General features: G+C 36.2%; 1 protein-coding gene across 6 annotated transcripts in view; it reads left to right on the top strand.

Annotated features, from left to right (window-relative positions):
- LOC145684216 (protein lap4-like) overlaps positions 1-23,581 on the top strand; it is a 378,403-nt gene that overhangs the window by 279,139 nt on the left and 75,683 nt on the right. For all 6 annotated transcript variants that reach the window (XM_081756295.1, XM_081756294.1, XM_081756297.1 and 3 more), the window contains exons 24-28: positions 2,182-2,361; positions 9,639-9,797; positions 13,481-13,595; positions 18,036-18,160; positions 21,804-21,929. In XM_081756295.1, the coding sequence (XP_081612421.1) occupies positions 2,182-2,361; positions 9,639-9,797; positions 13,481-13,595; positions 18,036-18,160; positions 21,804-21,929 (705 nt within the window). The remainder of the gene's footprint in view (positions 1-2,181; positions 2,362-9,638; positions 9,798-13,480; positions 13,596-18,035; positions 18,161-21,803; positions 21,930-23,581) is intronic.

The following is a 23,581-nucleotide window of genomic DNA, read 5'->3' as shown; positions in this document are numbered from 1 at the left end:
ATACATACTTGAAATTTGTGACATTGCTTCTTGCTGAGTCCATAAATACCAGAGGGAATTTTGTTTTATTCTGTATTTGAACTAATCGATATAAAATTTTTACGTTTATAGTTCATTGTTGCCTAGTATTGTGAGAAGTTATTTGTTAAGCATTCTTTTTTTATATTAAAAAAAGGCAGAAAAGTGAGTTGGAAATTTTAGTTTTTATTTGTATCAGACTTCGCGTAGGTCTTCTGTCCCCTAAGATGTACATATTCGAAATCCTGTGCAATGATAGGAAGTTACCGCAGTACTGTTTCTTTGGAGTGACCTTCAACTGACATGTTAGGTTCTTTTCTCTGGTACATTATCAAAAATTATTTGTTTTCTTACTTTTTTTTTTTTTTTTTTGTGTAGTGCGTCCAGATTAGGTGAATACGAGTGGTGACGGATCAATTTGATTTGTTATATCTAAAATAGGGACAATCATGAGAACATCAATTTTCAGAAGTGGTTCAGTCATTTCTGATAATAAATCGCTGGTAAATATTAACGAATTACAGCTTTCCCTGGTGGCCTAGTGGCTAGCGCTTGGGTCTTTGGTATACATGATCCCCGGATCAGTTCTCGTTTCGAGAGCATTAAATGCATTACGGTGGTTCGGACTCCATATTAAACTGTAGGTCCATGTCTTATATAGCTTCGGTGCTGAAGAGGGTCTAAATTTAAAGTACGAGGGACAGACAAAAAGTCCGTGGAATTTCGTTGTAGCTCTTTATTACCACAATATAAGCAAACATTTACTTGATCGCCTTCAAAGTAGGCACAGTCGGATTCACACATACACTTGCTCCACCACGATTGCTGGAAACACCGACAAAAATCCTCTTGTGGTATCTTCCGAAGCTCATACGTCATGTTGATTTTGATCTCTTCTAAGGTGGCGAAACATGTATCTTTGAGGCCCGTTTTTAACTTTGGGAAGAGTAAAACATCCGATGGTGTTAAACCGTTTTTAAGGTTATCGAAGTTTCTGAAGCAGATTTTCTCCAATTTGCACTTGAACTTGATGTTTGCGCGTTGCTCGATCTGTGATATTGCGCCAACTCAACACCACACACTCTTCCATTCAACTACACTACTCGCACATTGTCTCGTATAACATGTTTACACTTGTCCAATTCATAATTAGGCAGCCTAAGGACTATACTGTACACGACTCATTGTAATCGCATCACAAATGCCAAAAACTACATTATTCCAGGAACTTCTTGATTGCTTCTCGTAATAATAATAAACTAATGAATGATAGTACAGGGTGTCCAAAAATACAATGCAATCCTGAGTTTGGGATAATAGAACTTTTGAACCTAAAGCGATACACAAATAATGGTTATACCAAAATGAAGCTTTGTTCATGCATATATTTTTAAAGTAGGAAGCAACGATTAAAGTACACTCTCATGATAATTTCACTTACTTTTTTTGTTGTTTTCAGGAATTGCATAATGAACACAGATCCTTAACACACCTTTTCATGCACTGAAACATCAGCAGTGTTTGCCAATTCAGAGTGTTAATTTATGAAAACTACGATTTTCCTAGTTCCCCCTTACAGAGGCCTCATCCGATTAGTTATCGGTGGAAATAAAAATTATTTTTTCTGCTTTATAGTTTACAAGCAAAACCAACTAAACAAACTGAAAATTAACGACAGAACAATCCATACGTATGAGTTATGAGTCAATTTACATGTTTTGCAAAAAAAAAAAAGATTTACACCTTTGTTACATCTGGCAACACTATGTGGTTCCTAGTGTACTTCAATCGTCGCTTCCTACTTTAAAAGTATGTACATGAATAAAGCTTCATTTTAGTATGACCATTATTTGTGTATCGCTTCAGGTTCAAAAGTTCTACTATCCCAAACTTCGAGGTGCATTGTATATTGGACACCCTGTACAATTATAAAATAGTGGAGAAAACCACGCGAACGCAGTTTGTTCGCACATAAATACCGGATTGATCTTGCGAATTTCGACCTCAAGTCACCTCTAACGTACTAGTTAAACTAATTCACATTTTGTTCTTATTCGTAGTACTTGGTGTGCATCCTTATAGTTTCTCTCCAAGGCTGTTGAAGATGAATGTAGGTTTTATTAAATTAAATTAACTTAAAGCTATTTTATTGCCTTTTTATAGGTGGTACCAGGCGGCACCGCTGCGAAATCAGGAAAATTAAGAATGGGTGATCGAATTCTAAAAGTGAACGACGTTGATATCTCGAAGGCTAGCCACAAAGAAGCTGTGATGGCGTTGCTTGCTCCGGTGAACGAAATCAAACTAACAGTGCAACATGATCCTTTGCCTGAAGGATTTCAGGTGAGAGAGATTATGTGTGATTTTTCTTTTCTTTTTATTTTTTATTTTGTACTTTTGTCATTGATTGTTTATGGATATCTTACGCATTCTATGTATTGTTTCTGATGCATATGTGAATATTTCTGTGTTTCGTGTCAATATACACATTTCGTCAGTGATACATATATGTGTTTGTATGACCTAAAGTTTTCATTATATCTCTTCTCTAATTCTATTATCTTTATTACAGTTGTAGTGCAAACAAATAATTAGCATGAAAATATTGTTTATATTGTGTCCTGTATTAAAAATAAATCTACATTGCGTATTGTTACATTTGAATATATATGTTTTTTTTAATTTTATTTTTATTTATTTATTTTATTTATTTATTTATTTATTTATTTATTTATTTATTTATTTATTTATTTATTTATTTTTTTTTGATCGTTCATATTTCGTGGAAATTGCATCTCTGCCAACATAACTAGTCATATTAAGGGGAGAAAAGTCAATACCATTTTTTCTTTAATAATCGTCAAAATTTTTTATCCGTAGATAAGATGTAGTTTATATAAGAAATGTGAGAATGTTTGACGGTTAACTCCTCCTACACCACTGGACAGATTTTAATAATTTTTGATACATAAGGCTCTGGTTAATCAGTGACCACTAATGGCTTGCTGCTCCTTGCTTCGTCATAAGTGTTTGTTCATTCACTTTTAAATGAACGAACCCATTCACAAACAGCTCCTTGACTCATCATAGTTGGTCATACACAGCACAAAGTTCCCTATAAATAACTGCTTAGCGTAGTTTTCTATTGCAGCACACATTTTGAAACGCTACAAAAGTGGAACTAGTGATCAGACAACCTTCAGTCTATCATGCAGACTGATCTACCATGCACGTGTGTACAAAGATGGTAATGCTGCCCTCACTATTTCACGCAAAGTAACCAATCGGAAGTTACTTTCTGAACGCGCCTCGTATATAAATATGAATTTTTGACGACCATCTCCTTCTAGGCCGCATCGAATTTATGATTGATACATGGAGCATGGCTTAACTTAAGCTTTTGTCACATTATCGTCATGTAGAGTGGAAAGGTTGGCGATGGGAAGGGACATGTAAAAATAATCAAAAACGATCGAAATTACTGTCTAATCCAGTTTTCGGGCCGCTGAGATGAATAGTGACAATCTTGATTATGTTCAAGTCTATATTTATCGGTGTCGGCATGGGGATTGGGAGGAAGGTGTGACATGAAAAAAAAGGAAAACAACGGAAATTAGTATCTAGTCCATAGTGCTCAGAGTCGTTGAGAGGAATAGTGATACTCCCCATGCCATTTAAATCCAAATTCATTCCCCATCGGCGTGAGGGAGGGGTGACATTACGGATTTTTATAATTACAATTTCGTTGAAATGCGTATACTAAGGTGAAAATTGGTTCAAATACTCTTCATAAACATATTCTCTCAGTGTGAAAAACGAGTATTTGAGCTAGTCTTTTAAAGAAGGTATTTCTATATATCAGTAATGGCCAATTTATAATGCGCCGCGGGCAAGGACAAAAAGAAGCATACTTGGAGAAAAATAAAAATAATTATGTAAATGAAAATGAACATACCACGATGGTAATTTAAGAACAATTATCCATATTCTGTTCTGTGGAACTTTCTTCTGTTCTACATATCCTGTTTCTTTCTTCATGCATCTAAGCTAATTAGAACCTATGCTATGTAACTATATGAAATTTGAACTTTCCTAAAAAATCGGACCAGCATCAATGGCCTTGGCTTGCAGAATAGCATTAACAACCCAAAAGGTTAAAGAAAATATTTTGACAGTTAAAAGACAAGTCTCAATAGCATCTGAAGTCAGAATTTCGTCGTAATAGTTTTTAGGTAACTTACATGTGTTTTAAAGAAAGACAGGTTTCGAGCTTTTTTCCCCATCTCTTTCTTTCATTTTCTTTTTACACTCTTTGAATCAGAGAAACATACTTGAAAAGGTTTTAAGTTTTCTAAATATCACGTATAATCTATATATTAAAATGCTACGTTTATATGTTTATGGCCAATCCTGTCGACAGTGAGTTCTCAGAAACTATAGGCTCTAGAAAGATGCTGGTGTCACTGATCGATTGCAAATTTTGTGTAGATTGTTCAGTTCTAATCGAATATTTAAAAACTGGCGTTATTTCTGTATTATATTTCTTATGGGTACACTGGAAGTATTGAAATTTTAAAAGAGTAAAGCATAACTAGCTGAACCTGCGCTGTCTACTCAGCACATCGTTCTATTATGACCATGAATCTCCTTCCCATTGTGCATGTCTCCTTACTCACACAAATAAAGGATAGGGAACTCACAAAGGAAGTGAATTGCTATGTATAGATGTTGGAGTGAGTTTATAGCAAATTTGTAGAAGTAACACGATATCAACTGAAAATATCTTCTTCTAATAAATCCATATCCGTCCGAGTACGCCTCATTGCGTCTCTTGAGGCCTTTGAAGTTGCCAGCATGCAATAGGTTTTGCCATTCAGATTTAGGTAAAGCGCCTGCAATGTCCGTCACCCGCCATACGTAACTTATCTACTGGTTGCCTAACTATAGTTTCGGCCTGCAACAATGTTAATCTTATGAGCTCAAAACGGCCGCTGAAATGTTGAATAGAACAATAACGACACGGTTTTTTAAAATTTGAATGAGAACTGGACAATCTACACAAAATTTTGAATCTACTGGCGAAACCGGCACGTTTCTAGCACGTGTGGTTTTCGAGATCTCATTGTCGAAATAATTGGGGATAAACATATAAACCTAGCATACTTTTCAACTCCACGCATTTGTATACCGGGTTAGTATATCTCTCCGGTGGTTGTTTCATGGCCAAAATGATAATGAAAAACGATAAATAACCATTTCTCCAATCTAAGGTGAATCGTTATTGTTTGGAATATTTTGACTGTATGTATAAGATATTTGCTTATTACGTACTGCATGCAAGAAGAAAGAAAATACTGATGCACCCTATAACCAGCCTAAACGAAGTTTACGTTCATTGTAAACTGCGTAATCACTGGGCCAACTTTTGGAGAATTCTATTCTATTAGTCAGGCGAAAACGCACTTACTCTTACCTTAAAGGTCGGAGGTCCAAGGACTGTTTGCAAAATAAAATGAAGTAAAACATAATTTATTTAGTTGTCTGAGGAGTTCACAACCCTGAGATATGAAAAAAGAATTCGCTTTGTAGACTGCGCAGGTTCAGCTAGTATTTCATTAATTTTACAAGACTGATATAATACTAATAGGCTTTTCTTTCTCCTGTGAAGTTTGTAACTTTTCAGACACGTTGTATTAGTATGAAGGTTTCGGTATGTGTGCATTAAGTGCCGGTATCGAGGAGCTGTCATCAACCCATCTCTTTCTATTTATGTATACTAGAAACTGACATGTTTGAGTTTGCTAATTAGCTTTGAGAAAGAAGAGAGACTGAACCGACTCCTATGAGAAGCCCTATATTATTTGATCATGCTTCTAAACCTCTTGGCTATAAATCATTTATCTGTTGGTTTTCATCAAGACTCATTAAACTCTTGTATACAACATGTAAAATGTGTAGCACTACTAATTGTAAAACCCTTTTGCGTAGTTCTTGTGTAGTGTCTATATTTTTTCTCCTTGTTGGCTAAGCAAAGACGGTTTTCTGGCTTGTGTGAGTATTGTTAAAATGTATTGGTTTTATATCGATTGTAAATCTTGCTTTCTAATGTAGTTTGATTGATGCACATTTTACCTTTTACAAGCTGGTCGAGATTGAGTATGTCCCTGTTTCCGTAAGTAGGCATGAGTTGCTAGTAGTCCTGTCACTTATTTTTTAAACATATGTCTAATGCTTGTGAAAGTTTTAAATCTATACCACGAAAATTAACAGTAGATAGTGCTTTTTATTGCACTGAAAATATAAGGAAAATGTGCATTGAATTTCGCAATAGTTTTACCTTCGTATTTTGTAAATATTATTTTACTTATTTATTTATTTCAGTATTATGTAGTTTTGTAGTAGTAGTTTCCCAGTGTCAGATCTTTTGTAAAGAAAGGAAAGTTTGTTGATAAGGGCATGATGGCCCATCTTAACCTTCATTTTTGCCACAAATGAATGTAAGTTCGTTCCCAGGCCATAGGAGATAGTGGTATCGATTATATCTGGATATTCTTTACTTTGTCATTCCACCAAATCTTCCACCATTTATTCAATTGCATAATAACCTATCCTCTTCAGTCAGCATGGAATGTTAAAGGTAATTATTTAATTTCAGAAATGAAATGGAATCTTTTGTTTAGGAACCTAACGTACTAAAAATAATCACCATTTTTCTTTTGCTTGTTTTTCATAACTGAAAGGAGTTAATGAAATACACGTACCACGATCATACATAATGTTATTCTGCAACAGAAAATATGAACCTGAAGAATTTTCACTTTTGCCATCCATAGAAATTACAGTGTTGCCAGAATAACATTTCCCCAAAAATCTAAGTTAAGGCAGAGACTAGAAGAACAAACTCAACTGCATTTGATTACCTATCATGTTGTTTAGGTATACTGTGAACTACTTTTTAAATAACATTATTGTTTAATAACTCTATGTTAAAACTATTTTGTTTATTACAAACTAAATACAACTATTATTTAAAAACTAGTTTACAAGATTCCAGGACAACATGATACATAATCAAATGCAGTTGAGTTTGTTCCTCTGGTCGTTGCCTTAACTTAGATTTTTGGAGGAAATGTTATTCTGGCAACACTGTAATTTCTATGGATAGCAACACTGAAAATTCTTCACGTTCATATTTTCTGTTGTAGAGTAACATTATTTGTGATTGTGGTAAGTTGCATTTCATTATCTCCGTTCACTTACGAAATATAAGAAAAAAAAAAAAGGTAAATTTTGTATTATTTTTAGTATGTCAGGTTCTTAACGTACTTACACATCCAAAGCTAAAAGGGAAGTTCCTAACATGCAAATGCCTGATGATTAATGATTGAAACGATCAAGTGGCGAAAATATACCTACACGGTGTTCATAATAGAATCTGCATAGCCTGATTCTGTTATGAGTTCTCTTGCTATAGACTGATTTAATTTGATTGTCTACATTACTTTCTGTTCACTTCGCGACACGATAACCTCTAAAATGAGAAAGAGAGAGAATATTTACAGTCTTTTCGAATTGGTTGGTTTGGAATTTAATCTCCCCTTCAGCACTGAGGCTAGACAAGACGCTATCTTGCAGTTTAACGTCGGATCCAAACCACATGAGCTCGCATCGGGTATCACGCGTTTCATATGCTAGCCATATCCAAGAGAAAGCTTTTATTTTCGGCTAAGTCCGGTTATTTTGTTCCCTGTGATTGCTATGAGATAAATTGTATTTTCAATGAAAATTATATTACTAATAAAATAATTATTATTCTATACTTCCATTATTATTCGTATCAGATGAATAAGTATATTTAGAAAAGATCTGTACAGTTGCACATGCCAATTTTGATTTCCCCCAATCTTGTTCTTTGTTGTGGTTTGTTTTTCACAAAATTTTGTTCCTTTTAGGATAAAATTATCATGTGTGCCATTGCAGCGTGCTTATTGTTTGACACGGTTCAGAAAGTACAGTAATAAGGAGAATTGTCCTAACTTGTATATACAGACAGTGGCGTAAAGGAAAGCCTAAAGGGACTTATCTCCTTCGTATAAGCTTTCTAGGCTGCAGTGTGTATATATATAGTGTCCTAATAATAAAATATGTACACATAATTTCGAACTTAGAGAACTCACAGTTTGTCGAAATTTTATAATCCAGCATAAGAAAACAAATACAGAATTTCGTAAGTTGTCACAGTATTCGGAAGTACTAATCACCTTAATCCAGATACAAATCATGGATGCCAAGTACGGGTCAATGTAATTTATATATGCCGTTTTTGTGATATAAATTTTATATATTTGATGTGTTCTAATAATAATAATAATAATAATAATAATAATAATAATAATAATAATAATAATAATAATAAAAACAAGAACTTAAGATCTAAGATTGCTAAAGGATTGTAGAAGAATCCATCTGTTTGAAAGATTTTTAAATCTTCATATCTTAGAGGTTGGAAGAGCGTCTTGCTAGATCTAAAACGTCTTTCTCAGTACTTCTTTCAGATATGGCATGACAAAAGATTTTAGTTTATTGTAATTTAACTTTCTGTTGAAGGCCATATTAAACGGGATTTATTTATTCAAGTGGGACCCAAAGCACCAGTCGGGCTTACAGCTTGATTTATCAATTAGAGATGACAGTTCTAGTGTTTACAAATTAATTATATTATTGTTCTAATATTCTGATTTCATCATACTGTAGGATGTGTGGGACAAAGAGTATAAATTTTTCTGAAATTAGTCCCTGCTCTAAACACGATCTTCTGCTTTTGCGGAAGATATGCACCTAATTTTATGTAAGAGTGTATTTAACTCGAATTCCACTTTTAAGTTGTAGATATCTGTCTCATGTAGCGTCGATTTTGACAAGGAACTTTAAACTTTGTTAGTATTATTGATATATTAACAATACTATTATATTATTGTTGATTTATCTTTTAATTTGGAAAACAAATTGGAACTACTTCTCCAGTATTTATGTTTAATTCCTTTTTAAAGAAAATCAGATCCAAGAAGTTATTATTTCTTCATTTTATGTAAGCAAGAAATATACATTTTAGATCTTAGTCATTTAATAGCTAAAACCATTTCTCTTAACATTGCAAAGTAAAACAGGGAAATTTAATTTCACTCCACCATTTGTTAGAATTTACTTGATGACTATAAAATGAAACAGTCAGCGCTAATAAAATATTGCTCTTTTCCATAATATCAGATCTTACAAAGGCCAAGATGTCATAAGATGTTCAGAAAACGTGTTTTAACATATTTATTCCAATAGATTACAAAAATAATAATAATATTCTGCAGCGACGATACTCCATATTGCAAAGTATAGTAGAACAGTTTATGCACTTTCGAAATATTATAAAAAATTAACTTATGTACCTAAGCAATTGTGTAAAATTGTGGTTGTTTCATTTTTTCTTGTTTTGATGTTAGATCATTGCGTAAGATTAGAATTTATATATATAGAATTTATATATATTACACAAGTAAAAGCTATATTATTATATTGGGTATGAATTTTCTCTGGTATAATGAAATTTGGTTAATTTTTTTCTGCAGGAATTGACAATAGTGAAAGCAGAAGGTGAGAAGCTAGGTATGCATATCAAAGGAGGTCTCAGGGGCCATCGGGGGAATCCCCTCGACCGAGGAGACGAGGGAGTGTTCATTTCCAAAATCAATTCAGGAGGAGCAGCCAAGAGGGATGGTAGACTCAAGGTACAATAGTTTACAAACCTCTACGTAATGAATTCACACATGGTTATGGAAAGTAATAGTTAGTATTCTTATGTCTATTAACACTATAAGTTTGCTGGTAGTTCTGAAACGTTTCGCACGATGGCACATAGGTACGAATAAGGTTTTAAGGGTTCCTAGCTGCTGAAATCTCGCCATTCATTGTCCAATTCCTCTGAGTTGAGAAACATGTCGGACGCAAAGTCTGTGGGAGAGTGTTCATACTCCAAGATACATTTCATATTCCAAGATAAACTGTGCTTGTTGATGTCATAGTATCTTCATTGGTTAATTGTATTTATTGATTCTGAAGACTAAGACGTATGGTGTTGCAAGTAGTTTTACCTGTTAATCAGGTCGATGTCGTTTTGGTATTAGTCACGGTGATGTTTATGTGGAAGGGACGCGCCTAGTTATTATATTGTCGAGCATGCAGCGGACTATCGTTGTGATCAATTTGATGTGAAGTTCCTTAGTTAAAATGAATCACGTCTGTGACTCAAAGGTAAACGCTCACCTAGGATGACAATGGTAGTTGAAGTACTTCGTTTGTTCCTAGCATCTGTACCAATCCTCGAATTAACAATACACCACTGACATACGGGGAACCGCAACTAGGGGATCTGGAGAGCATGATAGCGACATCCTGAACCAAAAATTAACTTCTAATCTACAGGTCATCGTCGTCTTTGGTCTGGTTGACTGGCTGGACTGCGATGGAGAGGCGTGACTGTTTCAAGTGCAAAGATCCACGAGAGTTCCACAAAATGCGTAGCATTACCTTCATGTCAGAGATTCTCGTTGCAGGACTGGAGCAGCCTCTGGTTCTGGTTGCAGCCATTGATTTTTGTGGTTTGGAGTTATCATGTAGATCCACTTCTCATAACGAGTTACGATTCGTCTCTAGAAACCTAGATCGTGAGAATTTTCCGGAAGTGTTCAACAGATGTCTATGTGCTGCTTGCCGTGTTAATCCGCGAAGGCCCCGAGGAACTGATCTCAGTCGCCTATTAACAAATCCCAGCTGATGAAGATGCACTGCGGTGCCAATTGCCGTTTCGATATCTTTGGTTTCCTTATTATGGAATCCTCAAGAGCTTCAGCAATAAGTACAGGTTGACGTCGTCTTTGTGTCTTTTCATGTAAACAGGCTAGTTTTTGTGCAGTCCTATCTTTTAGACCTTTTGAACCATCGTTGTGTTGAGCGCATTTCCACTTAACACCGTCTCCTGCACAGCCCATATCACACGGGCGGCTGCTAAGGTGATGTACCAGTTTTTACGTTAACGTCTGCCAATTTCATTCTTAAAAACAATTCAAACAACGTCACAGCATTCCTCTTTACCTTGTTTTTGTGCTTCACCACACATGAGTGTGTGGGTCGGAAAAAGAAAGTTGTTTATTTCGACTAAACAGACCCATATCCACGGGAGGTCTAGGGTGGCCGGGCCCACCTAAATTTTTACTGCCCCCCCCCCCCAAAATTTTCACGATAGGCTTGAAAATGATCTCTAATAATGTGATGAACTATAATATGGTTAAATCGGGCCCCCCTAACTTCTACTCCCTTCCCGCACATTTTGGGGTTGCCTGCCGGCCTGCGACTAAACCAGATAAATTTTGCGTTTCACGTCTGCTGTGATCTTTCAAGAAGAGCTGAAGCAGTAACAAATGCTACGTCGTGGGGAAAAAAGAAAAGCTCGTGTGACAATATGCCGAAATGACAAGTTGTAAAGGGAGGAATAAATTACATAGATTCTATTTCTAATTCAGTGATTTCGTATAAAGTAGTACTTTAATTTAAAATTAATAATATTTGTGTCATTAAATTACGATAGGTCTACTGTGAATTACTGTTTGCTATTATAACTAAATCTGCAGTTAACACACTGTAATGTTTATTACTATAGATTTAGATTGATAATTAGTGAATAACATACATACACTTTTTTTCATTAACTGATTGGAATTGATCACGTATAGGAAAAAAGTTAATGTAAAGTTAAATTAGGTAAAAATTTGTTTCTAGCGCATATTGCTAAATTTATTTCTGAACTCAAATGTAAAACGAGTTCAAAAAAATCTTATAGCTTGCATGTTGATTATAAAAACAGAATTTAGGAAGAGACATAGTTTTTACTGTTATCACTTATATAAAACCATAGGTACACTGTAAAAAATGAGGTGTTGAAATAACACAAAATGACTACCACTTTAGCGTGTTACTTGTGTGTCAATTCAGCACAAAGACATCGCCTTTCGAGCATATCAAAAATAACTAGTTACTACCTGGGTGAATTTGCATTGGTATTTATCGTTTAATATGAGCAAAGCTTTACAAAATATCTTTAGCACTTCTGCAAAGCAATGAATAATGTTCTATGTTTTCAGTAATCGGTCACAATAATATTGTTGCAAACACCTGTGAATCGTCTGACAACAGTAACACAGGCAACAATTCTGCCATCTTATGTTCATATGTGCTAAGACACAAGAATAACAGATAAAGAGAACAGATGGAAGCACAGCTATCTGTGTAACTGTTGTCAGATGATTCACAGGTTTACAACAATATTATTGTGACCGATTACTGAAAACATAGAACATTATTCATTATTTGGCAGAAGTGCCAAATATATTTTGTAAAGCTTTGCTCATATTAAACGATAAATACCAATGCAAATTCACCCAGGTAGTAACTAGTTATTTTTGATATGCTCGAAAGGCGATGTCTTTGTGCTGAATTGACACACAAGTAACACGCTAAAGTGGTAGTCATTTTATGTTATTTCAACACCTCATTTTTTTTTTACAGTGTATTATGCCATTATTGGCAAGTCACTTGTCGCAGCTGAGAAGCTTCCATGCTTCCACGGTTTTCCGCTAACCTCCTCGTCTTCACGTACAATTTTTCTGTTTTGATATCACCCATTAATTGCAGTCTCCTTCACCCCTTCCCTCTCTTTCCTGCCACCATACCCTCTAGCACGTCCCTCATGATACAGTTCGTTCTTAGCCAATATCCCAACCACTTTCCCTTTCTCCTGTTAATAATATCTAAAATTATTATTTTCTAACCCACCATTTCTGACACCCTCGACCGCGTTTTCCGTTCGACCCAGCAAATTCTTTTTGTTCTTTGCCACATCCACATTTCGAAAGCTTCCAATCGCTTTTCATCATTTTTGCGTAATGTCCATGTTTCTGACCCATGCAGTAGAATACTCCACAAGAAGCATTTTGTGAATCTTTCTCTCAACTCTTTATTCAAAGTCCACAAAATAGTCTTTTCTTTCTCCTAAAGGCTTCTCTTGCCATTCATTATCCTTGCTTTTATTTCAACTTCACACTTCATATCTTCACTAATAATACTACCCAGGTATCGAAAACTAGACACTTGTTCTATTTTCTCCCTTTCTACTTCTATATTTGACACCGACCGCTTCGTTCCAATCAGCATGGCTTTTGTTCAGGCTACAGTAGGCCTGTATATATTGTAGACAAAAATTACCACGAAATATAATTACTCACACGGCACTCATTAATTTGATGTTATTAGATTTCGAGGTAAAAGCAGAGTTCGCTAAGTTCTTTTTACTTTTACGTAGATTCTAAGGAAATCTAGAACATTAGCGTTGTAGTGACTGAATCATTTTGTTTTGTAGGTTGGAATGAGGTTATTGGAAGTGAATGGTACGTCGTTGTTAGGAGTCTCACATCAAGAGGCAGTTAATGTTCTTAGAAACTCAGGAAATGAAATTAAACTTGTCGTATGTAAAGGTATGTATTTCTTTTCTTTTCTTTTTTTTTTTTTTTTTTTTTTTTTTTTACACACACGTAAGTAATTCTTATGTACGTATATAGTCAAGTTTAGAAATGAATTATCTCATATTAATGTTCTTTTCTCAATACTTTTCTAACTGAACCAATTTATGTAGCGTTTTTTTGTTTCCTAGAAAAAGTGACGTAATTAAAAAAGTAGTAATAGGTCAGATATTGAAAAAAAATAAATGAAATCTTTCAGTTGAACGTCCCACGAATATGCCCTTTAAGCTAAGGGAGACGTGAAAAAAATAAATGAAATCTTTCAGTTGAACGTCCCACGAATATGCCCTTTAGGCTAAGGGAGACGTGAAAAAAATAAATGAAATCTTTCAGTTGAACGTCCCACGAATATGCCCTTTAGGCTAAGGGAGACGTGAAAAAATAAATGAAATCTTCCAGTTGAACGTCCCACGAATATGCCCTTTAAGCTAAGGGAGACGTGAAAAAAATAAATGAAATCTTTCAGTTGAACGTCCCACGAATATGCCCTTTAGGCTAAGGGAGACGTGAAAAAAATAAATGAAATCTTTCAGTTGAATGTCCCACGAATATGCCCTTTAAGCTAAGGGAGACGTGAAAAAAATAAATGAAATCTTTCAGTTGAACGTCCCACGAATATGCCCTTTAGGCTAAGGGAGACGTGAAAAAAATAAATGAAATCTTTCAGTTGAACGTCCCACGAATATGCCCTTTAGGCTAAGGGAGACGTGAAAAAAATAAATGAAATCTTTCAGTTGAACGTCCCACGAATATGTCCTTTAGGCTAAGGGAGACGTGAAAAAAATAAATGAAATCTTTCAGTTGAACGTCCCACGAATATGTCCTTTAGGCTAAGGGAGACGTGAAAAAAATAAATGAAATCTTTCAGTTGAACGTCCCACGAATATGCCCTTTAGGCTAAGGGAGACGTGAAAAAAATAAATGAAATCTTTCAGTTGAACGTCCCACGATATGCCCTTTAGGCTAAGGGAGATGTGAAAAAAATAAATGAAATCTTTCAGTTGAACGTCCCACGAATATGTCCTTTAGGCTAAAGGAGATGTGAAAAAAATAAATGAAATCTTTCAGTTGAACGTCCCACGAATATGCCCTTTAGGCTAAGGGAGATGTGAAAAAAATAAATGAAATCTTTCAGTTGAACGTCCCACGATATGCCCTTTAGGCTAAGGGAGATGTGAAAAAAATAAATGAAATCTTTCAGTTGAACGTCCCACGAATATGTCCTTTAGGCTAAGGGAGACGTGAAAAAAATAAATGAAATCTTTCAGTTGAACGTCCCACGAATATGCCCTTTAGGCTAAGGGAGACGTGAAAAAAATAAATGAAATCTTTCAGTTGAACGTCCCACGAATATGTCCTTTAGGCTAAAGGAGATGTGAAAAAAATAAATGAAATCTTTCAGTTGAACGTCCCACGAATATGTCCTTTAGTCTAAAGGAGATGTGAAAAAAATAAATGAAATCTTTCAGTTGAACGTCCCACGAATATGCCCTTTAGGCTAAGGGAGACGGATGATTAGGCGAGTGAATTATATTGGAAGAATCGGTGGAATGAGAATGCGCGAGGAAACGAGTATCCAGAGAAAACCCACGAACATGATGTTGACCACCATAAACTTATTTGGACATGGATGATACCAGGGGCCTCACGCACCAGAAGTGAGCTCTCTACCACACTGCTTTCCCCGCGGCAATTATTGACAAACGTTTTTTTAATTTGCTTCTGCAAAAAATATTGGAGTGGTTCAATAATATTCAGTTCTTTTAACTGTACAGATTGTGACAAATATTCAATCCTTCATGTTCATCAAATCACTGTCAGAAATTTTGGTATATTTATTTTCCTTTTCTCGAGGTATGTTGAGTGGAAGCAGTTTTCGGAGTGGTACATCGTCATTAATAGTGCTAGTTCCTTCACATCAATCAGTAGTCCTATAAGATAAATCCTGCCCAGATGTCGCCGTTCTTTACCGTAAATTCCACATTCGGGGCTCTATATAGTCTTCTTTGGAGCTTTTATCAAACGTATATTTAATCGGGTATGGGAGAAGTCATACAAATTATCCCACACTTTAACGTTGTCCACGCTGTATGGTTTGCGGCGAAATTGATATTTTCTTGACAGTAGCCACCAAACGTTTTACTGCAATGATAGGACCGATAAACCTAAGTTTACCGTAACACTACAATTCTCTGAAGCTCACGATTGGTTATTTTTTGTGAAATTAGTGACTAAAGGTGCGTATTCACTTTCTTTCTCTTTCTTTCTTTTAAGAATCAAACATAGTCTTCCGGCAAATTTCTTTTCCAAAATTATTATCTTCTTCTTCTTTTCTTCTTCTTTCTCTTCTTCGTATTATTATTATTATTATTATTATTATTATTATTATTATTATTATTATTATTATTATTATTATTATTATTATTATTATTATTATTATTATTATTATTATTAAGCGTAAATGGAACCATGGACATACAACTGTGCTATTATTGGACTTATCTATCTTCCATTTCGGTTCACGGAGCCGCAGTGGCTCAGTAGTAGAGCGTTCACCTTTGGTGCATGGGGTCCCGGGTTCAAACCCTGCTCCCGCCAAGTGAACTTTGTAGTGGACAAACACCATGTGCGTGGCTTTCCTCGGGGTTCTCCCGTTTTCTTCATTCCACCATTTCATTTGTCATCATCACCGTCTCCTTTAGCCTGGCCGGCATAACCGTGGGACGTAAAACACAAAACTTTCATTTCATTTTATTTGTTTAGGTTCATACATAACATGAGCGAAAATGAGCCAGCAAATGAGGCTTATATCTGTTAAAACATGTAGTGCTCTGTTCGAGGTGGTTTCTGTTTCAACAGCCAATGATGTTTCAGAGGATATCAGTATATTAGCGTTGTAATATTAAAAAGTATGGAAAAACCAAAGCCAATAACAAAATATGGAGTTGTGAATATTTAGTGCTTAAATTGAAAGTTGTGTAAAGTGGCTGACCAAGTCTTCAGGATATTAAGTGTAAGTAGTTTTCAGAGTTTTACGGCTGTCGTTGGCAGTGATATCACCCCCCTTCGTATCAATAAATCGTCGTAGAAATGACATAATTTGAACTTCAGATATTATTTATCCAACTTCTTGTTTAATTATAACACAACATTGTATTAATGTGGGAGTAACGTCTTTAGAGCTTTTCCGTACGTACACTCGGTGAGATATGTGAAAGTGTAATAAGGATCTCATGATTGTACAGTGGAACTTCTCCTAACCGACGCTTCTAAAAAGCGGACTCTTCTAAATAACGGTCATTTTTCAATTCCCGGGCAGAATGGACAGCCAAGAATAAAACCCTCCTATTTTCTGGAATTTTAAACAATAGCGGCCAGGATTTCTAACTTTATCTCGCAGCCCTTTGTCTTACGTGGCTGGACGAGACTAGTAAGACATTACAGCAGCTACAGGGAGATTTTTTAACTGTATTTCAAAAGCTGGAATAGTCAAAGTTAGAAACTGAGATTTAGGATTAGGGTATACAGGAATTGAATACTTATTACAGAGCTTCATTACAGAGATATTAACTTGCACATCGACCAAATTCCTCCAGTATAAGGCACTTTGACTGCCGATTCCAAGAAACCACACCCGAGCGGAAGTAATTAAATTTCTATTGAACGTAATACTCATTAAGCATTATGGTTATGATCGCAAGCATATGTAGTTGTAAATAATATAGGTGAATATCAGAGCCAAATTCTTGACTTCTAACGACACCCGATCCCAAGATATAGACACCTTCATTGGGTCGCATAAGTAACTAATACACAAAAGGGCGAGCCGGTGGTACCCTATCGCCGCATCGGCAGTTAGCATCAGAATATAATGATACTCTAAAGAATCCAGTTCTTCAGTGAATGCACTGATTCAAATAGTTCAAATATGTATTCAATTCTAACGTAATTATAATATAAAACTTTAAAATTAAGTGTATTTAAAACTAAAACTAATTCAGTGCTGTAACTTTTTTTTTTTTTTTTTAATTTCAACTCACCAAAGTACAAATACGAAGTGTTGTTGATCTGTGCTAAATGCAGTAATAGGAATAATTGCAAAATCTGATAATATTTCGCTTGCTGACAGTCGATATCAATCAGTACCATGTAGCGCAACCCTACTCTGCACGACGTTGCTGCTATTCCGTAGCTAGTTAGTATATACCGGTAGATGTGTAGATTAGCAAGAATGGTCTACCACTTGTAGGTCCTAAGTGTTACGTGCTTCCACGCAAGTTCATGGGGAGACTACAGATGCTTAGTCTGTTCTACAAAAGATAGGAAAATAACGTCAATAATATGTTTATAAAGTTTATTTATTGATTTCATGTAATGCAACGTATTGTTTTCCAGGCTATGACAAGGCTGAAGTGGATCGATTATTAGCCGAAGGAAAACTGAGTAAAGACACGAAGTCTGTGAGCCATAGTGTTTCCAGTTTGGACAGGGATGATGATGATGCGGTTACTATAAAGCAGGTAAGGGGAAATCGATGAAGATAGAATGTAAAATATACATCTTTTGGTGTAAGTTCTTGATTTAGAAAATGTTGGGACATTTTGTTTGCCCTTAGGGCCCCTCTAACATGAGGTCCTGGAGAATTCTAAATTGCAAGGTATGCCTTTATATATGGTGTATCTGTAACTTCGTTCAATGGCCATATCCACAAGGTTTTTGAAGATACGGTTACCAAACGATATTCTGGACAACAAAAGAGGAATGGGTGCAACCCATTGCATTGGCAGCGGGAACAGTATCCTCAGAGTTATCACTGTAAGGGAATATAACCTACCTTCGATATTTCATATAGTAATATAGTGGAAGTAACAAATCGTTTGAAACGTCCCAACTTGTTAGAGAACGTTCGGCAAACAAAATATGTCTATGGACGTCCAAGGATAAGATATCCGGGGCTAAGGTAAGTGCAATAATAGCGAGTCAGGACCACGGTCCTGTATTAGATAGGTCGAAACCATCATAAAATACTTGGGAACTGGTAGTACTAGTAATATCAGTAGTTATGCTTTGAGAATGCCTGCTACCAGTTTCAACTACGTTCTAATAATCGTGTAACAACGACGTTGACAACTGGAAAAGCAACTAGTACATTACTAACATCCATAACAAGAAATGAATGTAGTAACGATCATACACATAATTCTTCAGACTGTACTATTACGGCAACCAAGGTGGTGGTTGTAAATGCAAAACCAATGGTTAGATAGGTTATTAATAGCCCATGTGATGCACATATCAATTAGTAATAGACATTGAGAACCCAGCCTCCGCCAAGTGAACTTTGTGGTGGACAAACACCGTGTGCGTGGGTTTTCTCGGGGTTCTCCCGTTTCCTCCCACTTTCTTCATTCCACCATTTCATTCATTTCCCATAATCACCGTCTCCTTTAGCCTAACCGGCATAACCGTGGGACGTAAAACTCAAAAATTTCATTTCATTATTTTTAGACGAAAAGAATACATTAAATAAAACAATGATACACTGAGTAGACATATACGGAATGGAGTAAACCTAATATGCAATATGCACTAATTCTAGTAACATTTTTGATACATTATGAGTTGTGATACACAAATCATTCATTTAGACGACATGAACAGTGGATACGATCATGGAGACAGAATTGTACAACACTAAGCTCACAGATGTTCGAAATGACCACCGTTAGTTGCTAAGTAGGGAGCAATTCTTGTAGAAAAATGTGTGATGTACGAGTTCCAGTTCTCCTCAAATAGCTTGGAACGCTTTCGTCTCATATCTGTCGCCAACGCTCTCGCCTTCGGTGCGAGCGGTCCCGGGTTCGATTCCCGGTGGGGGCACTCGGTCGAAAAAGTGCAAAACGCTTTTTCAGGCCAGTCACCCTGAATGAGCTTTTCCTGGGTTTTCCTCATTCACACCAGGCAAATGCCGGGGTGATACCTAACTAATAGATCCCAGGCCGCTTCCTTCCTTCCCTTTCCCCGGATAGTGTGGTCGCCAAGGGACGTTATCTCATACCCGATGGACTAAATGACCATAGATGCCGAAAGCCCAGAAATCTAAATCCTAAATCCTAAACGTCTCATATCTGGTATGTTTAGTGGCCTTTCCTGATAAACTGTCTTTTATACGCTTCCAGAAAAAACAGTCCATACATGTCAGGTCAGAAAACAGCAGTGGAAATGTTAGAGCTGAACCCCACCCAATTCACCGGCCAGGAAATTGTCAGCTGACACGGACAGTGCACAGGACCCACCTAATTGTATCCAAATATTTGTACGACAGGTAAATTGGAGGAAATGACTAAATCGCGCACTAGTTAATGCTCCAGCGAAAAACCAGGATCCAGTGATATATTGACCAACGATTCCAGCCTACATGTTCACACTCTACCAATATTAGTTAGTCGCTGCATGTAACCAGTGGAAATTGTCGGTAGACCAGTAATGCGCATTATGAAGATTAGCCTGCTCGTCTTCTGTAAACGTAGCCTGACCAGGCCTTTATACACAGAAACTAAAAAAATTCTGGCTGTTGCTGTACCTTGGCCTGTGGCCACTGAATTATAATCGATCGCAGTGCGTCATTGGTGCAATGCAGTGTGATATGGACATAAATGATGTTGATGAAGTACATGTAGAACGCCGCTTTGACTTACGCCACGGTCACGAGCGTGAATGTTCTGCAATCGTGGCAAAAATATCGATGATAATATTGTTATTACGTACAAGAACAGGAGTCCTAGTGCACCATATACATGATGAATGCTTCCAATACGGCTCAACCAATCAGCTAAACACTGAAATAGTGAGGCGAGAGAGGACGTATGTCAGGATAGTGTTCTGCGTATAACACCGCTGCCACACTGTAATTTTAATGACATTCACCCAGTATCATTAACATACTGAATGCATCCTCATTGATGTACAGCATTGTGTTCTTGAGTAGAGTTGTCATTTGGATGTGTACAGCATTATTTCGCATTATAAGCGAAACAACATCAGTTTCCCGTGCACCTAACACTTTCAAAGTAATGTATCACTGTAGACATCTGAAAGAAAAGTAACTTGTACGATTGGTTACGAAAACAAACAGTGTCCAGAGATATGTAGGTGTAGCATAGGACACGAACACACCAACTGTAGTGCTTAACTTCAGTATATTTTTGCAGAAAGCTACGCTGTCATTACACCTATCAAGAGGGAGACCACTGTTTCATATATAAGTGGCTCATAATTTGTACAATCTCAGCAATATCAACAAATACACCTGTTGTTTACAATACATGTAATACTGTAAGCTAACGGAATTCACAAAAAATCAGCTGCTCATAGGTGTCCTTCAAAATTTGTGCACGTGTTTCCCAATAGATGTCCAGAATACCGATTGTTAAGAATTGTTAGTAATTTGAAATAAAGCAATAATAAATATATATGTTATTTTGTTATATTGCAGCTTACTTCATAACCGTTTTGAATGTTGAAATTGTGACTTACACGTGTGTGTGTGTGTGTGTGTGTGTGTGTGTGTGTGTGTGTGTGTGTGTGTGTGTGTGTGTGTGTGTGTGTGTGTGTGTGTGTGTGTGTGTGTGTGTGTGTGTGTGTGTGTGTGTGTGTGTGTGTGTGTGTGTGTGTGTGTGTGTGTGTGTGTGTGTGTGTGTGTGTGTGTGTGTGTGTGTGTGTGTGCGCGCGCGCGCGCGCAAATTACCCATTCTGCCGTTCCTCAGATTTCCATAGATCAACTCCTATGGAAACAGGTTGCTCTCTTATGGCCTGTGCATTCGTATGGAAGCATACCACCTAATGAAAACACACCCTAAAGGAGGAACTTTCTTTCCCAGGGAATAATCGAATGGTTGGAACGCGTGGTCTCGAATGCGATTCCCGTTGGGGCACAGTATTTTATATGTTGAACTAGCAACGTGAATTGGTTCGTGTGGAGATCACGATTGGAAAATTATTTGGTTCCATTGAGTCCATAATGAGTTGTGAACTCTGACCACGTGTCATCTATTTGAACGAGCTCCAACCGATCACCCTTTCCTTTTCTCAGTTTTTAGTTATTAATTAAGTCTGTAGATTGTTTTATAGCCACGTTTCTACTTTATGTATTTTTTTCCCTAGGAACAAGAAATGAAGCAAGAACTCGCCGAATGGGAAAAGGAAGAACGTGAACAAAAGGAGAAAGCAGAACAACAGAAGATTATACCTGCGAATGAGGTTAATAAGGAGAAATCAACGCCAGAAAAGGTACGTGATGTATTATTAATTTTACAAATAAATAACTGAAAGTGTACAAATAAATAATTATACTAAATTGTTCGAGTCAAAAAAGGCGTAAGCATTTATCTCAGTAAAAAGGAAATGATACAAAACTAAAATATCTGGGTATTTATTGGAAGTGACCCCTCTAAAGTACGCTGATAGTCTGAAAGATGTCATGCAAAATCCTATCATCACTAATGCGTTGAGTAGCAGCTTTTAAATCATCAAAGTTAGCGTTGTATGTGGCTTCTTTCAGGATGTCAGCTTGTCATCGACAGTGATTGACACTATTTATAAACATACTAATATCAGTTTTGTAAGGTTGTGAAGTACAAATAAAATGTTACTATCAAAGTAGTAGGTTTCGCAAGGAAATTGGCCAGGGCGTATATTTAAAGAAACTATTCTAGTTTTGGCCTGGTAGAGCTTAGGGAGAGGGAGAGAGAGAGAGAGAGAGAGGAATAAAAAAGCTGAAAAGTACTTAGAATCCGGACTTCCAGTAGAAACAGAAACGCTAACTGTACATCAGTTTATCTTTTAAAACCTAAGTTTCTAGGACTTACTTTATGAACAGTAACGTAGCGTGAAGTTTCGAAATGGGTAGCCGAAAATCAGGTCCGTAGCTAGGGGGTGGCTAGGAAGGGGCCCAGACCCCTTGTGACTATTGTCAGTGAACTGAGTTTCTCTCACTTTTTTCAGCCCCTTTTCTCTCTGAGCTTCCAGTTAACCATGCTATTGTATGCCACCATTTACATTGGAAATGTCTTACTTGCTTTTTATGTTTTACTACAAGCAAGAGCGATGGTGTGGGTCGTTTATTCAACTTTTTTTCTCTAATGTGAGACGGGTGAAATATGTCTCGTTTTCAATGAGATCGTCCACTAAGTTTCACGGTAATGCCATAGTAGATCTATTTATGTCACTCCACTTCAAAGAAACAAATAAAAACATATATACCCCTATATTTAAGTATAAATTCCCCAGATCGTACACACAAATTTAATCGCTTCATTCACAACAACGCATATCACCGTGCTAATATAAGGCAGTAGTGCAGCAGCGCACAATCAAGTATATTATTATTATTATAATATATATATATATAACGGAAATATTTATTTTTAGATCGGAATATTACAAAAAGGAACTGTACCTCACCTATGGCCTCATTACATATCGCTCTTCACCTAGTTTATGGATCGCAACGAAACGCGAACAAAATACAACAAACAATTGAATCAGTGAGTAGAAAAAGGAGAATATTCCCCAACACGTTACTTTTGAAAAACGAAAAGTAAAACTGCTCACCGGAAATACCATTGCTTACGTAAAAATATCTGTATGAGAGATTTGTAGCGTATGTTAAGACCTTTCATTTCCTAAAATTCCAAAAACGTAATGAGATTGGATATTTAGTTATAGAGAAATTGTTATCGTGGAATGTTATCCTTTATTTTTGGAATGTTCTTCTTTTTCTACTAACCGATTCAATTATAACTGTTGTGCCAATTATTCCAAATTAAAATGAAAATGTTGCGTTGCAATAACTCAGATCAGTACAGAATAAGGTCCCTGTTGTATTAATACTATTATTTTATTTTTTATTTATTTATTTATTTATTTATTTATTTTTTTTT

This window comes from Thermobia domestica, chromosome 4 (assembly GCF_964235325.1).
Source record: "Thermobia domestica chromosome 4, izTheDome1.hap1.1, whole genome shotgun sequence".
Classification (NCBI taxonomy): domain Eukaryota; kingdom Metazoa; phylum Arthropoda; class Insecta; order Zygentoma; family Lepismatidae; genus Thermobia; species Thermobia domestica.
Note: the sequence above shows the minus strand (reverse complement) of the source record. Positions and strands in the feature narration are given on the sequence as shown.